This window comes from Durio zibethinus, chromosome 2, assembly GCF_047325235.1.
Source record: "Durio zibethinus cultivar Kanyao isolate XHJ-2024 chromosome 2, ASM4732523v1, whole genome shotgun sequence".
Classification (NCBI taxonomy): domain Eukaryota; kingdom Viridiplantae; phylum Streptophyta; class Magnoliopsida; order Malvales; family Malvaceae; genus Durio; species Durio zibethinus.
In genome coordinates this window covers 36,744,615-36,759,279 of record NC_143163.1, presented here as the reverse complement: position 1 = coordinate 36,759,279, position 14,665 = coordinate 36,744,615, and the positions used below count along the sequence as shown (strand labels likewise).

The window sequence follows — 14,665 nt, the reverse complement described above, 5'->3', positions numbered from 1 at the left end:
TCAAAAAGGCTATTAGATAAACCATTCAGAATATGACCTTTACACATATAGTCTATATTATCACATTTCTGCTTTTCTCTTATTGTAGTAATAGATTTTTCTATTTCATTTTCTTTTAGCCTAGGAGTAATCAAAACATACATAACCTTTAAGGTTGAAAATAATAAATGCATCTTCTTCTATCATCTTCAAAAATTACCACCATCAAAATGATCCAATTTGACAAAACTATAAGCCAATTCCCTAAGCATTGCTTCAATGTAACCATTATTGAATCGATTAAAACTTTAAGATTGTTAGAGCAAACACTGAAAATCTGAAATTACTGCTTATAGTAAATCTAAAATTTTGAAGAAAGGCTTCAAAGTGTGTAACAGTGCCATTTTCCTTAAAGTTTTATTTGCTCCCACCATATTTTTTACTTAGTAGTGCACAAAAGGGGTACAAACAATAAACCCTGATGATACAATGAAGCTCAGTGACTAACTACATTTTGCACTGACGAAATCAGTCTACCAAGCAATTATCGATGTATTACAAGATTACTGAATTTCTATATAGGTTTCTACAACAAAACTTTTATAAAAGAAATCTAAATTTTGAAGAAAGAGAAAGAGTTTCAAAAATTATTTTTTATGTATTTTCAAAACAATTAGAAGAGCATTTTATAAATAGATAAGTATATTTTTTTTACAAGTATGATGTCTTTTTTGAATAAACAAAAACTATATATTTTTAAACAATTGAAACTATTCGTTTTGAACAAACTTATTTTTTTATTTTAAATAAACTTAACTATCTGTCTTTCTTTCTTTTTCAAATGTAAGATTATTTCTCTTATTTTATTTTAAAATTTTATAATATTTTTTGTTTGATTTTAAATTTATTAAAAATTATGAGAAAATAATTTTTTATAAATTCATTAAATTTAGCATAAATAAATTTATTTGAACTAATAAAAAATATTAAATAAAATTAAAAAATAATTTTTCCCTAAAAAAAAACTTTACCAACACTTGGGGCTTTGAAAAAACAAACTTCAATCTAAAAAATAAAGGAGAAAGAAAAAGTCCTACCAAGCATCTTTCATCATTTGAAAAGACCAACGATGCCCAAATTTTCTTGGCAAAAGATTCAAAGCTTAGAAAAGGAGAGAAAATATCGGGATGAGAGAGTAAAAAAAATAAAAATGAATGTAGTATATTGGGGTCATCACCAATCATTTGGATTCTGTGATAAAAATCATATAAGTGGGAAGTGATATAAAGGTTTTTTTGGTCCCTTTGGCGTGCAATTGACGACAATTTGGTCTTCACTTCCCTTATATTTCTAACCCTCATTTTTTTTTTTTTTTCATAAAAAGTCACACCCCATTTCACATACCTTTATCTGTATCTCTCCCCCAAATCTATGGAAAAATAAAATGAAAATCTATTCTTTTTTCCTTTGAATTATTGAAAAGCAATTTTATCATTTAGCTAATAGTTGAATTTGCTTTTGTTTTTCATTATTATTACCGTCTGATTTAGTCATTTTTATTGACTTTTTGACTGGTAGTTTAAAATGTGAAGAACCGTCAAGGGTAAGCAGCTTAAGAGATAGCTTGAACCAAAAAAAAAAAAAAAAGTTTTAATTGGGATTGCCTTCCCAATAATATCTATGTAGGACCAATTCAATGATAAATGTTGAGCACGTTCATGAGTTGTAACTTTAACCATTTTATGAAAGACCAAAATTACTGTATCAGAAATAAAATTTGTGAAGGTTACAAAGCTATAAATTATTTTTTTTTATCAAGTTCAATTCAGGATAAAAAAATTCGAATTCAACCCATCAATCCAAGGCAATGATAAAGCGAGGAATTTTATCAAATGAGATTAATAAATTAATATAATTTAAAATTTTATTAGGGAGTTCTGAATCCATGAATAGATTTTTTAAATGATTTTTTTCTTTGAACATTGTCGAGTAATATTTTTTTAATTGAAGGATTAAATCGGTGAAATTACACTTATAACACCAGCTTAGCCTACCTAAAACAAAAATAACACGAAATCAAAACATATTGTACTCCAATTTCATTGAGCTACGTTGTCAAACTATAATATCCTTTTGCAAGTTTTGTAAATTTGGGATATCCTAAATACTATGACAACATCTCCACTCATTTGAATAGTTAATTTCATTTTGGTTTTTGTAACCATGACCGTATGTCCTTACTTTAGGGGTGTAGACTAGTCTGCTATTTGGCTGCCCAAGGTCACGGCCGATCCTATTATATGTAACTGCATGTCGTATTGCTCCTTGTTGTTGCAATAAAATTCTGCTACGTGCCTTTTCAAGGCTTCGGCGAGAAAAATTAAAAGAGCCCGTAATTTACAAATCTTTTCAGAGGACCGCACAAAGAGGATTAAAATAATGCTCACCCTTAGGGGGTCAAACCACTCTCGCTCCTCAAAACAGCTTGGATTTTATGACAAGATTTGGAAAAAATTGATGAAGATGAAGAACAAACTAGTGTCTAGTACTATAGACTAGGATGGGGCCCCATGAACAATAATTATATGCAAAGGGCAATATTTTCAACACGAATAATAATAAACCTAATGATAACATACAGTATTCTATCAAAATAGTTTGTAGTATTAACACAACTTTTCCTAGCGGTCAAAATCCAATCTACCATTATCATGAGCAGAGGTGTCCATCCTTTGGAGTGACTGGATTCCTTCTTTCATTCAAGTGCCACTACCATTGGCGTGCCGAGGAAAGAAAATTCGTATTGACGTGTGTGCGTGTGCGGGCGAGATATTATCATGACGAGGAAGATGCCATTTGAATATTTATGGCATGGGTGTTTCATGCATGCGGAATTTACCCCCAGAGGTTATCAAGCTTGTCTCCCATATCCGTTACTGATAGTAGTATCCTAATTTTAAGATTAGATAAGTAATGAATTTGATCAAGATCCAATTTATATAAAGTTTCGTTTGACCAGTCGGGTTCAAAATACCCAAAATTTTATCAAATGTTAGTGATCATTAGGCAAATGATGATTGATTGAAATGAATCCATGTCTGCGGTTTCTTCATTAACGATGCTAGAAGCTATGCTATCAAATTATAATGTTTATGGTAGTCAAACCACAGTTTTACCAGTTTGTCGCCCTTTTTTTGGACCTTTTAGGTTTGCACTCCATGTAGTTCTATCACATTTACATTTACTGCAGGATTGAAAAGAGGCTACAGCTCAATTTTTGTGACCACTATGTTAGTCCCTTTATGGCAACAATCTTGTTCTAGGGGTTTTTCTTTTTCTTTCTTACAAAGCCCCAGGTTTTGAAGAATTGGTATTTATTTTTCAAATTATTTTTGTGTTATTTTGGTCACCAACATTTATTATTTGGATCACTCAACTAAAGGGTGGTAAGGATGAAGAATTGGTGAGGATTGCTATATACAATAAGATTCTACAAGAAAAAACAAAAGAAAAAGGTGGTCCCTTGACCAGCTAAAAAGTTCAACTTTAATGGTGAGAAAAATGGAATTTTGAATCCAAAGGGCTGTAAGGGGTGAATATTGAAGATTATAGTGTATGGGGAGGGCTAAGCCAGACAACACTACTTGGTAAGCAAGAAAAAGCAGAGAGAAGGACCCAATGGGGGGGGGGCATCATCACTTCCCATGCCAATATCCCATTAACCACAAGACCTACTTGATTGTTGTCTGTTTGTGGGTCTTCATTTCTATTCTCTCACAATTAATATATTATTAAATCTTTTCAGTGAGTAATAAACTTGTTAAACTGACGTTTCTCCCAATTGGACAATACCCATATATTCCCTTCAAATTTTATCTAATGGGGCCCAAATCAGATATGATTTTCCTTCATTAATTTTTAATACAGCATAAAATAAATTTCTATGCAAGTTTTTTAGCTTAACTTTTCAAGTACTTTGCTGTATTTGATTCCATTATCACAGAGTCCACTCCTTTTAGCAAAAGAGGATAAATACCAATGAGCCTCCAAATTGCTTAATCTAATGGATATAAAAAGGATTATCAAAATATTTTTTTTCTGTAAAGTAAAAGTTTGCTGACTTTGGTTGATTATTTTGTTGATACCCTCTTCGAATTTCAAAAGGAAAATACGAATGTGTCAAATCATATAATCTTATAATTGATTATTCATTCAAATATTTAATTCGATAAAAATATTATGTATATTATTTAAAAAATTGAATGATTCAAATTTTTTTAAAAATAAATAATAAATAATGTTTTTTTATAGCTTTGAAATTTGTATTACTACTATTTAGCCATCACAAATAGGGATCGATGCTTATTTTGTGATAACAGCAAATATGCTGGATGTAACTTCGATTTTTGTTAACACACTTCAAATAGATCCCATTGGAGAATTAGATCCAAGAAGGTAAGCTTTAAGTGCTGCTCGAGTATCTTAAATAGTTGAAACTTTACATGGCATTAATTAGAAAGTGAACAAGTATAGATTTTTTAAAAAAATTAGTCAACTAATTATAGAACTAAAAATGAGCATAATTTATTTTGAGTTTAAATCAATTAATTTATATAATAATTTTTAATAGCATCTGCAATATATATTTTTTATTGTTAGATTGTGATCTATTTTTATAAAAAATAAAAATAAAAAAAGAAAGTGAAAAACTTTCATGTAGCAAACCTGTAAATTAGGGAAGTGATGTTGGAACTGTAATTGAAACTGAAAGTGGCATAAAAATGGTAAAAAGATTGAGACAAGCAAACAAAGGAATAACTTCTATCAAATGCTCAGATCAAGATTAACAAAAGCAAGAAATCAGTTACATTGATCTAAAGATTGGATTTTGTCCAGGTTGAAGATCTGTTGATGCCACTGAAATAAAAATTTTCAGGCAGTTGGAAGAAGGATTGGACTAGATAAACACAATAGTCAGCTGGATTGCATCAAAACTAGATCCTTATACGAGTAACAAACATCGTGAGCCTGACAGGGGACTGAGATCTGTAATGTTAAAAAGTCAATTACACTGTATCTTCATCTGATATATTCTCAAAGATGAAACAAGGAAACATTCTCCCACGCCTCTCTGACAAGAGACAGTGACTCTTGGATCAACAACCCATAGTCCAAATCAAAGATTTTTTTTTCCTTTAAAGGAGCCGATCTTAGTTAGAGCTTGTCTGTGGGTCCTTTTGCTTTTGACCAAAAGTCCAAATCGATGCATTCATAGCAAATTCTGTCTTTCTATATTTCCATATTTTTTGCTCTCTACGATTTCTTGTACTAGAAAACTATGAATGAAATGAACCGTATGAGTACAATGCACATATCTCACATTCCACCACCAATTTCTATCTGAAAATTCCCTTTCTTTTCTTATTCCTTTCCCATGTTCCCTTCCTTTTTCCCATTTCATGAAAAATAACATTATAAAAGCAACTTCTATTTCTAAAGCTTCTCTTCTGCTTTGCATCAACAACAATTTCTCATCATATTCACCACTCCCTCTCTCTCTTCCAAACATTGCACTATCCCTTTCCATCTCTCTTGCTTTGAACTCTTTGTAACTTTAATTTCTCTCTCTCAACTGTGTTCTTGAAAATTTGTTTCTTCAATGGAGAGTAAACCATTTCAGCTTTTCTATCATCTGGCTCTAACACTTGTCTTTACTGTGTATACTTCTGTTTCTGCGACGGGACAAGTAGTTGTTCCATCGATCAAAACCGATGCAGTAGCCCTTCTTGCGTTCAAGAAGATGATTGAACAGGACCCAAATGGAGTTTTGTCATGGTGGAAGCTTGAAAGGAATCCATGCGCCTGGTATGGAGTTTCATGCTCTTCAGGAAGAGTCATTCAACTTGATCTTAGTCATTGTAATCTTTCAGGGACTATCTTTTTTAATCCTTTGGCTTCTCTAGATATGTTATCTGTTTTGAGTTTGTCTTCAAATATGTTTACTGTAAATTCAACTACTTTGCTTCTACTCCCATATGGATTGAAGCGCCTTGACTTGTCTGGCTCTGGACTTGTTGGTCTAGTGCCTGACAACATTTTCTCCAAGCTTCCAAATCTGGAATACGTGAATTTTTCCCATAACAATTTAACAGGGCCTTTACCTGATAACCTTTTATCAGATCCCGATAAGTTGCAGTTTCTTGATCTCTCCTATAACAACATAACAGGATCTATTTCAGGCTTGAAATTTGAGAATTCTTGCAATTCCTTGTTGCTCTTAGATTTGTCAGTAAACCATATTATGGATTCCATTCCTGTCTATCTTTCGAATTGCACAAAACTCACAACATTGAATTTTTCATTCAATTCTCTCACTGGGGAGATCCCAAGCTCTTTTGGGGAGCTTAGTAGCTTACAAAGATTGGATCTTTCTCATAACCATCTCACCGGTTGGATTCCTTCTGAGTTGGGAAATGCATGTGGCTCACTTTTAGAGCTTAAGCTTTCTTACAACAACTTTTCAGGCCCAGTTCCCTTTTCATTCTCTTCCTGTTCTTATCTGCAAGCTCTTGATTTATCTAATAACAACATAACAGGTCCCTTTCCAGATTCTATCCTTAAGAGTTTTAGCGCATTAGAGGCCTTGTTGTTGAGTAATAACATCATCTCTGGATCATTCCCCTCTTCCATTTCAGACTGTAAGCGCTTGAGAATTGTGGATTTGAGTTCCAATAAATTCTCTGGAATCATCCCACCCGATATATGCCCAGGAGCTGCTGCACTTGAAGAGCTGAGGATTCCAGACAATCTCATTACGGGACAAATCCCACCCCAACTGTCACAATGTCCCCATCTGAGGACAGTAGATTTTAGTTTAAACTATCTCAATGGCTCAATTCCAACAGAGTTTGGGGCGCTTGAGAATCTTGAGCAGCTGATAGCATGGTATAATGACTTGGAAGGAAGAATCCCAAAAGAATTGGGAAAATGCAGGAACCTAAAAGATCTTATCCTTAATAACAATCGTCTTAGTGGTGAGATTCCTGTGGAGTTATTCAACTGCGGTAATCTTGAATGGATATCTCTCACAAGCAATGAACTCACCGGTTCAATCCCTCAAGAATTTGGCCTTTTGTCAAGATTAGCTGTTCTGCAGCTTGCAAACAATAGTTTGAATGGTGAGATACCAGGAGAACTAGGAAATTGCACCAGCTTGGTATGGTTAGATTTAAATAGCAACAAGCTCACAGGAGAAATCCCAGCGAGACTTGGCCGGCAGCTTGGGGCAAAATCGCTGAGTGGAGTTGTTGCTGGGAACACTCTGGTGTTTGTAAGGAACGTCGGAAATTCCTGCAAAGGAGTTGGAGGACTGTTAGAGTTTGCTGGAATCAGGCCTGAAAGACTGTTGCAGATCCCGAACTTGAAAAGTTGCGATTTTACAAGAATGTACTCTGGAGCAGTGTTGAGTCTTTTCACACAATACCAGACATTGGAGTATCTGGATCTTTCTTACAATGAGCTTCGTGGGAAAATCCCAGAAGAAATAGGGGAAATGGTGGCTTTGCAAGTTCTTGAATTAGCACATAACCAGCTTTCTGGAGAGATTCCCTCCACTCTCGGCCAGCTCAGGAATTTAGGTGTATTTGATGCATCACATAACAGGTTGCAGGGCCAAATCCCAGAGTCATTCTCAAACCTATCGTTCCTGGTGCAGATTGACTTGTCCAATAATGAATTAACAGGGCCAATTCCACAAAGGGGTCAGCTCAGTACACTTCCAGCAACCCAGTATGCCAATAATCCAGGACTTTGTGGAGTTCCATTGCCTGAATGCAGGAACGGAAACAACCAAGCTGTTGCCAATTCAGAATTGGGTGGTAGCAAAGGAAGTAGGAAGCCTGCTGCTGTTTCATGGGCTAATAGCATTGTCCTTGGAATTCTTATTTCTATTGCATCTATATGCATTTTGATTGTATGGGCAATTGCTATGCGTGCAAGGCGTAAAGAAGCAGAGGAGGTCAAGATGCTTAATAGGTTGCAAGCAGCTCATGCGGCTACCACATGGAAGATTGACAAAGAGAAAGAACCGTTGAGCATCAATGTTGCAACATTTCAAAGGCAGCTAAGGAAACTCAAGTTTTCCACACTCATTGAGGCTACAAATGGTTTCTCAGCAGCAAGCCTCATAGGTTGCGGTGGGTTTGGAGAAGTTTTTAAAGCCACATTGAAGGACGGTTCAAGTGTTGCAATCAAGAAGCTTATTCGATTGAGCTGCCAGGGTGATCGAGAATTCATGGCTGAAATGGAAACTTTGGGGAAGATAAAGCACAGGAATCTTGTACCTTTGTTGGGTTATTGCATGGTCGGGGAGGAAAGGCTGCTTGTGTATGAGTATATGGAGTATGGTAGTCTTGAAGAAATGCTCCATGGAAGAGCAAAGGAAAGAGATCGACGGATTCTAACATGGGAGGAAAGGAAAAAGATTGCCAGGGGTGCAGCCAAAGGACTCTGTTTCCTCCACCACAACTGCATTCCCCATATTATACATAGAGATATGAAGTCAAGCAATGTGCTATTAGACCATGAATTGGAAGCCAGGGTTTCAGATTTTGGGATGGCAAGGCTCATAAGTGCCCTTGACACTCATTTAAGTGTGAGCACACTTGCAGGCACACCCGGTTATGTCCCACCAGAATACTACCAAAGTTTCCGATGCACAGCAAAGGGTGATGTCTATTCATTTGGAGTTGTCCTTCTGGAACTCTTGACTGGAAAGCGTCCAACCGATAAAGAGGATTTTGGGGACACCAACTTGGTGGGGTGGGTAAAAATGAAGGTGAGAGAACAGAAACAAATGGAAGTGATAGACCCAGAAATACTGTTAGCGACTAAAGGAACTGATGAAGCAGAAGCAGAAGAAGTTAAAGAGATGATGAGGTACTTGGAGATAACATTGCAGTGCGTGGATGACCTCCCTTCCAAAAGGCCTAATATGCTGCAGGTGGTGGCCTTGCTAAGAGAGCTGATGCCTGGATCAGCCAATGGAAGCAGTAACAGTGCTTGAAAAATAAGTTATTGTTTATTTGATTATGGTTAATGTAAGAAGATAAGGCTTGTAATATTTATTGCTCAGTTTTTTAAGAATTTTGTTGTATCTAATTTTGCAACTCTTTGCTTATTTTTTGCTTATGCAAATTACAAGAGCTTATAGATAGGAAGCACACTAATTTGAAAATACTAGGTTTAGTAGCAAAATGAGTAGGCTAACAGTTGCGTAATTTGGTGTTATAGTGAACTCTGGAGTTCAGTAATCAAAATCCAAATCTTGACAACCTTGAATATAAAAAAATGAGTAGGATAAACTTCACTCTCGAGATATTATACTCAACAAGTGGTCTGTCAAACAAAGATTATAGAATATATTCGACTCTAGAGACAATTCAAGTTGCATAAAAATCCATTTATTGATACCAACAGATTCCATAATTTCCAAGTTTTGTAAATTGTAAACCTGATAAGTTGCCTCAAGAACTTGGATAACTGTGAAGTTTCCTAAGAATAATAATTCTCATTCTTCATATTGGATACTAACCAACTAGGAACTAAATATCCAATTCGTTTATTTCCAATCCAAGATAATCAAATCTCTCCATCCCAAAGCTGTTCAAGAGACTTGTAAGGACCATCATCTGAGATAAATCCCTCACCTGTAAATCCTTTGCGCTGTGGAAGTAGGCTTATTTTGTGTGACTCCTCAGGGCTCAGCTTCCAATTAAAAATATCAAGGTTCTCTTTCATCCTTTCCTTATTGAAGCTCTTTACAAGTACACATACTCCTTCTTCGTATGCCCATCTCAAACAAACCTGATCATGTCATTTCGCAAATTAAACATCTGCTTATTAATTAGACGTTTTTAAACTGAGCAAACTTGTATGCTTGTCTATTTTTTTTTCAATGGGGGGAAGAGGGGTTGGCTCCTCTATGTTTCCTTTTGTCTATTTTCTTAATATAGTTCTAATCATTATTTATAATTAAACTTCATAATTCATGGATAAATTCTACGCGTGTGAATGGTAGTGATTAATATGTCGGAAGTAATAAACAAAATAGTAATGAAAGGAAGCCTAATTCAAAAATTCTAATTTTATCATTGAACCAAATATTCAAGTTTATAGATATCCTAAGTTTATTTTGATTAATTCCTTTCCACACATCAATTGGTGGAGATGAAATAAGCTTAAAGGAGGTGGCATTTTGTAACTAAGTCATGAAGCTATTTCTTTTTTTTTTTTTTAATTTTACATACACACATTACACTTGTGAACTTAAATAAATTGAAAAAAAAAAATTGAAAAAAAAAAAGAAAGGAGATTGTGTTTGGGGTTTATATATACTACCTGAGCAATTGATTTTCCCTTGGCTTGGGCAATTTCTTTGAGTAGCTCACATTCCATGACCCGATTTGCTGCCCCCAAAGGAGAGTAAGCCATGATACGTATTCCCTTCTCCTCGCAGAACTTTCTCAGTTTCTTTTGCTGCCACATTGGGTTCATCTCCACCTTTCATACCATACAATAACACAAATATATCCATCATTTATCATCCATGTACAGAGAGTTGTTAAAAACAATTAATGTCTTAATCACCATTTTAATTAAAACATCAAGCAAATGAAACAAAATAAAAAGTCGAAAAGTGGCTCACTTGGTTCACCACAGGTGGGATTTTGGCGGTGGAAAGGATAGTTTGGAGTTTCTTGCATGAAAAGTTGCTTACTCCTATCGATTTTGTTAGGCCAAGCTCTTCACACTGCTCCATTGCTTCCCATACAGATTTTGGATCTATAGGAACAATGTCTTCCTTCTTAATAGGCAACTCATATTGATCACCTGACCTCACGCTCACAGGCCAGTGAATAAGATACAAATCAAGGTACTCCAGCTTCAGATTACTGTGGAAATTACAATCCCATTAAAAATAATAAAAATTAAGACTCTGTTTAATCGATATTTTTATCATTTATTTAAAAACAAATTATAAAAAATCAATCGAGTGAACCAAGTATTAAAGCAGGTGCTTGGAATGTCAATACTTGAGTGTTTGTTGGAGTGCTGGGAGGACACGGTCATGGTGCGCATCGCTGCACCATAGCTTGGAAGTGATAAACAGTTCATCTCGGGATTTGATTAACCCTAGTCGAAGAGCATCTGATATTGCTTCGCCTAAAAGCTTCTCGGTTTGGTAAATAGGAGCCGTATCAAAGTGACGGTAGCCATGTTTGATTGCTTGGAGAATGGCTTCTTTCACGATTTCGACGGAGGCACCAAGAGGGCCCTCGGACGCTGTTCCCAAGCCTAAACGGGGAATGCCTTTCTGATCACCTGAAACGGGAGGAAAAGTTGGTATGCTTTGATGTGAAACGTTAGAGAACTCTGGATGATTGGTTTCCTGCATTTTGGCTCTAACTTCTAAGTCTACCATAGCTGTCAATATCCTTGACCAGATACTAATAGCCAGAGCCAGGCAAAAATCTTATCAATACTACCAAACTAATTAATGCATTGTTTTTTTTAATATTATTCTTTTACATACTAATTAAAGATTTATATTTAATTCATTATTTTTAATACATTTTTAGCAACTATTACACGTTTCATTCCTTAAAATAATTTAACCAATCAAGAATAGATAATTCATTATTACATGTTTAATTATTTCCTTATATATATATAACGTTAACCAGTGCCACTAGGCATTTTTTAACAATTGCCCTTGTTGAATTGAATAAGTTAATGTGTGCTTGCATGTAGTGGTTAAGTTCCTTGACCATTTGCACTTACCCATTTATTCGCTTAGCCTAAGTTCCTTGACCATTTAATTTTCAATCTTCATCTTTGAATTTTCTTATCAACAAGCTTTTAGAGTATGATCTTTACAAGCAATCGACATTGAAAATAACCGCTTCCAGTCTGTGTAAGATCAATATTAGACTAAGAATATAATAAAGTTTTTTAATTTTATAACTTGAAAAAATTGATACTTGTTCATCTACTTCAGAACATATTTTAACAATTTTTTGTTAAATTAATAAATGAATAATGCGGTTTGTAAAATTTAAAATTCTATAATTAATGTATAAAATAGTAATTCTAATATTAAATTATTGAACGAAGAGTTAGGTGGGGCTTTTTAATGAAATAAAAAAGACAAAAAAAATGAAAATAAAATATGACAGGGAGACGGTGACATGTAAAATTAAAAATCAGGTGTAGAAATGCAAGAGTATGAAAAAGAAGTGTATAAAATACTTAGCCCTTGGATTAAGGTCAATCAGCAATCCTTAAACGGCAAGCTAAATGCCTTCTAGAACTTCAAATTAGGTTCCCCTCATCTATACTGTTAATTGGATAAAATTTAGTCAATACAGTGATGGAACATTTACCAGTCTTTATTTTATGAAATTCGAATTAAAACTGACTATAAAATGATGCTTTGGTGTGATTGTGTAAGTGCAAATATTCAATAGACTGAAGTACAAAGAAGAAGTGATAACGAATGGCAACTGTAGTACCTGGAGTCGCTCTAAGCTCTGGCGATGACTTAATTACCATTCCAGTCATCGGCATGGGAACTTCGTCATCCCCACCTGCTGGTCATGAAGCGACGAAGGCTGCGATCATCGAAGCGATCAGGGCAGGTTACCGCCACTTTGACACGGCCTCTATGTACCGAACGGAGCAGCCTCTAGGGGAAGCAATTGCCGAGGCGCTGCGTCTTGGTCTTATAAAGTCTAGAGAAGAACTCTATATTTGCTCCAAGCTGTGGTGCAGCTCTGCTGAGAAGGAACTCATCGTGCCTGAAATCAAAATGAGCCTCAGGTACCGTTGCTTTCCAAATGATCATAGGTTAGAAATTTGCAGTTTTGTTCTAATTCTATTTAGAAACATGGTGAATTAAGCATATATAGAACTGCGCAACAGGCTAATTTTAATAGCTTAGCTTCATAATTTTCTTCAGTAATTTGACCATCCTTGACTAAGTAAAGGGATCCATGAACTGGGTTCAGGCCGAGCCTCGCCTATACTGGGGAAGATACTTTTTTAAACCCAATATGGACGTAATCATCCAATTTATAAATATTAAAAATGTTTTTATATTAATATAAATTTTAAATTAAATAATATTTTCGACCAAACACTCTGCTGACATAAGTATAAGCACAACCCTAATTAGGCTCTTGGACATCCAACAACTTATAAGTTTTTTTTTTTTTTTTGAAATAATATATCAGGTCAATGCTGATATTTATTTAGTAATAATTCATCATTTATTAATACTCAAAACATGAAGACGAGCTCATGGATTCAAGATTTAGTCCAATTAATTTATAAATTATTTTTAAAAGATGATATCTAGAAAATTTTTATTCAAATTAATTTTAATATTTGTAATAATTTTTCTTACCTTTAAATTACAGTTTACATATATACATATAAAGAACTCATAGGTTTTTGCTTTAATTAGCTTGCCTGTTTGGTGGAAAGTTGTTTTGACATTAAATTCAAACAAACTGAATTAAGTTAATTACCTGCATCTTTTGAGATAGTGTGTTGCTCAAAAAAATTGCATTATATACACTTGGTCTTTTTGTTGTATACTCAGGAATCTTCAATTGGACTATCTTGATATGTACCTTATACATTGGCCATTGAAACTGAGTGAAGAGGTACATCAAATGCCTGTCAAAAAGGAGCATATATTTCCCTTAGACATCAAATCAGTCTGGGAAGGAATGGAAGAATGCAAGAACCTTGGCCTCACAAAGGCCATTGGAGTCAGCAATTTCTCTTCTAAGCACCTTGAGAAGCTCCTATCCACTGCCAATATTCCTCCTGCTGTTAATCAAGTGAGTAAATATGGCCTCAACAATTAATCATTTTGATGAGATTCCAATTGTAATTGCCCATTCTTTTTTCAGGTGGAGATGAATCCACTTTGGCAGCAAAAGAAATTGAGGGAGTTTTGCAAGGCAAAGGGTATTCATGTCATAGCTTACTCACCATTGGGTGCATCCAATACTAAATGGGGAGACAACAGAGTTTTGGAGTGTGATGTGCTTCAAGACATTGCCAAGGCTAAAGGAAAAACCACTGCTCAGGTGGGTTTTAATTACATTATTATTCAAACAACATGCATGCAATATTTATAAAATTAATATAAATGAAAGAAAGGGAAAATGAATTGGAGCATGGTTTGGCAGATTTCCTTGAGATGGCTATATGAGCAGGGGGTGAGCTCTGTACCAAAAAGCTTCAACAAGGAGAGAATGAGACAGAACCTGGACATCTTTAACTGGTCATTAACTGAAGAGGAGTCCAACAAGATAAGTCAGCTTCCTCAACGCAAAGGAATTACATTTGCATCTGTTTTTGGACCTCATGATTGGCTGCTTGAGCTTGACGCTGAGGATATTTGACATGAACAGTCGGTCCAATATTATTGAGAATTCTTCACACCATATCTAAGTTCTTACGCCACTATGCATCTTTATGTTGGATGTTCTCTAGATGTATTACATGTGTGTTGCTTTAATTTGTAGGTTAATTTACTTAATTAGTTTGTTTCTATATCAAACAATAATTATTTAATGTTATCGAAACTGTATGATTGTGAATGTAATTATAT

General features: G+C 34.7%; 3 protein-coding genes across 3 annotated transcripts; 2 read left to right on the top strand and 1 right to left on the bottom strand.

Moving 5' to 3' along the window:
- Positions 1 to 4,889: 4,889 nt before the first annotated feature.
- On the top strand, positions 4,890 to 9,193 carry LOC111318133 (serine/threonine-protein kinase BRI1-like 2). Its single transcript, XM_022920800.2, has one exon. The coding sequence runs from the start codon at positions 5,639 to 5,641 to the stop codon at positions 9,041 to 9,043; it is 3,405 nt and encodes a 1,134-aa protein (XP_022776535.2). The 5' UTR covers positions 4,890 to 5,638; the 3' UTR covers positions 9,044 to 9,193.
- Positions 9,194 to 9,424: 231 nt separating this feature from the next.
- LOC111318134 (deoxymugineic acid synthase 1-B-like) lies at positions 9,425 to 11,493 on the bottom strand. Its single transcript, XM_022920801.2, has 4 exons — positions 11,073 to 11,493; positions 10,685 to 10,931; positions 10,378 to 10,539; positions 9,425 to 9,843 (listed from the first exon to the last, which is right to left on the bottom strand). Exons 1-4 carry the CDS (start codon positions 11,459 to 11,461, stop codon positions 9,619 to 9,621), a joined length of 1,023 nt encoding a protein of 340 aa, XP_022776536.2. The 5' UTR covers positions 11,462 to 11,493; the 3' UTR covers positions 9,425 to 9,618.
- A 958-nt stretch (positions 11,494 to 12,451) lies between these two features.
- LOC111318131 (D-galacturonate reductase-like) lies at positions 12,452 to 14,633 on the top strand. Its single transcript, XM_022920799.2, has 4 exons — positions 12,452 to 12,858; positions 13,643 to 13,886; positions 13,959 to 14,138; positions 14,241 to 14,633. The coding sequence occupies exons 1-4, from the start codon at positions 12,536 to 12,538 to the stop codon at positions 14,454 to 14,456; spliced, it is 963 nt and encodes a 320-aa protein (XP_022776534.2). The 5' UTR covers positions 12,452 to 12,535; the 3' UTR covers positions 14,457 to 14,633.
- The last annotated feature ends 32 nt before the right edge of the window (positions 14,634 to 14,665 follow it).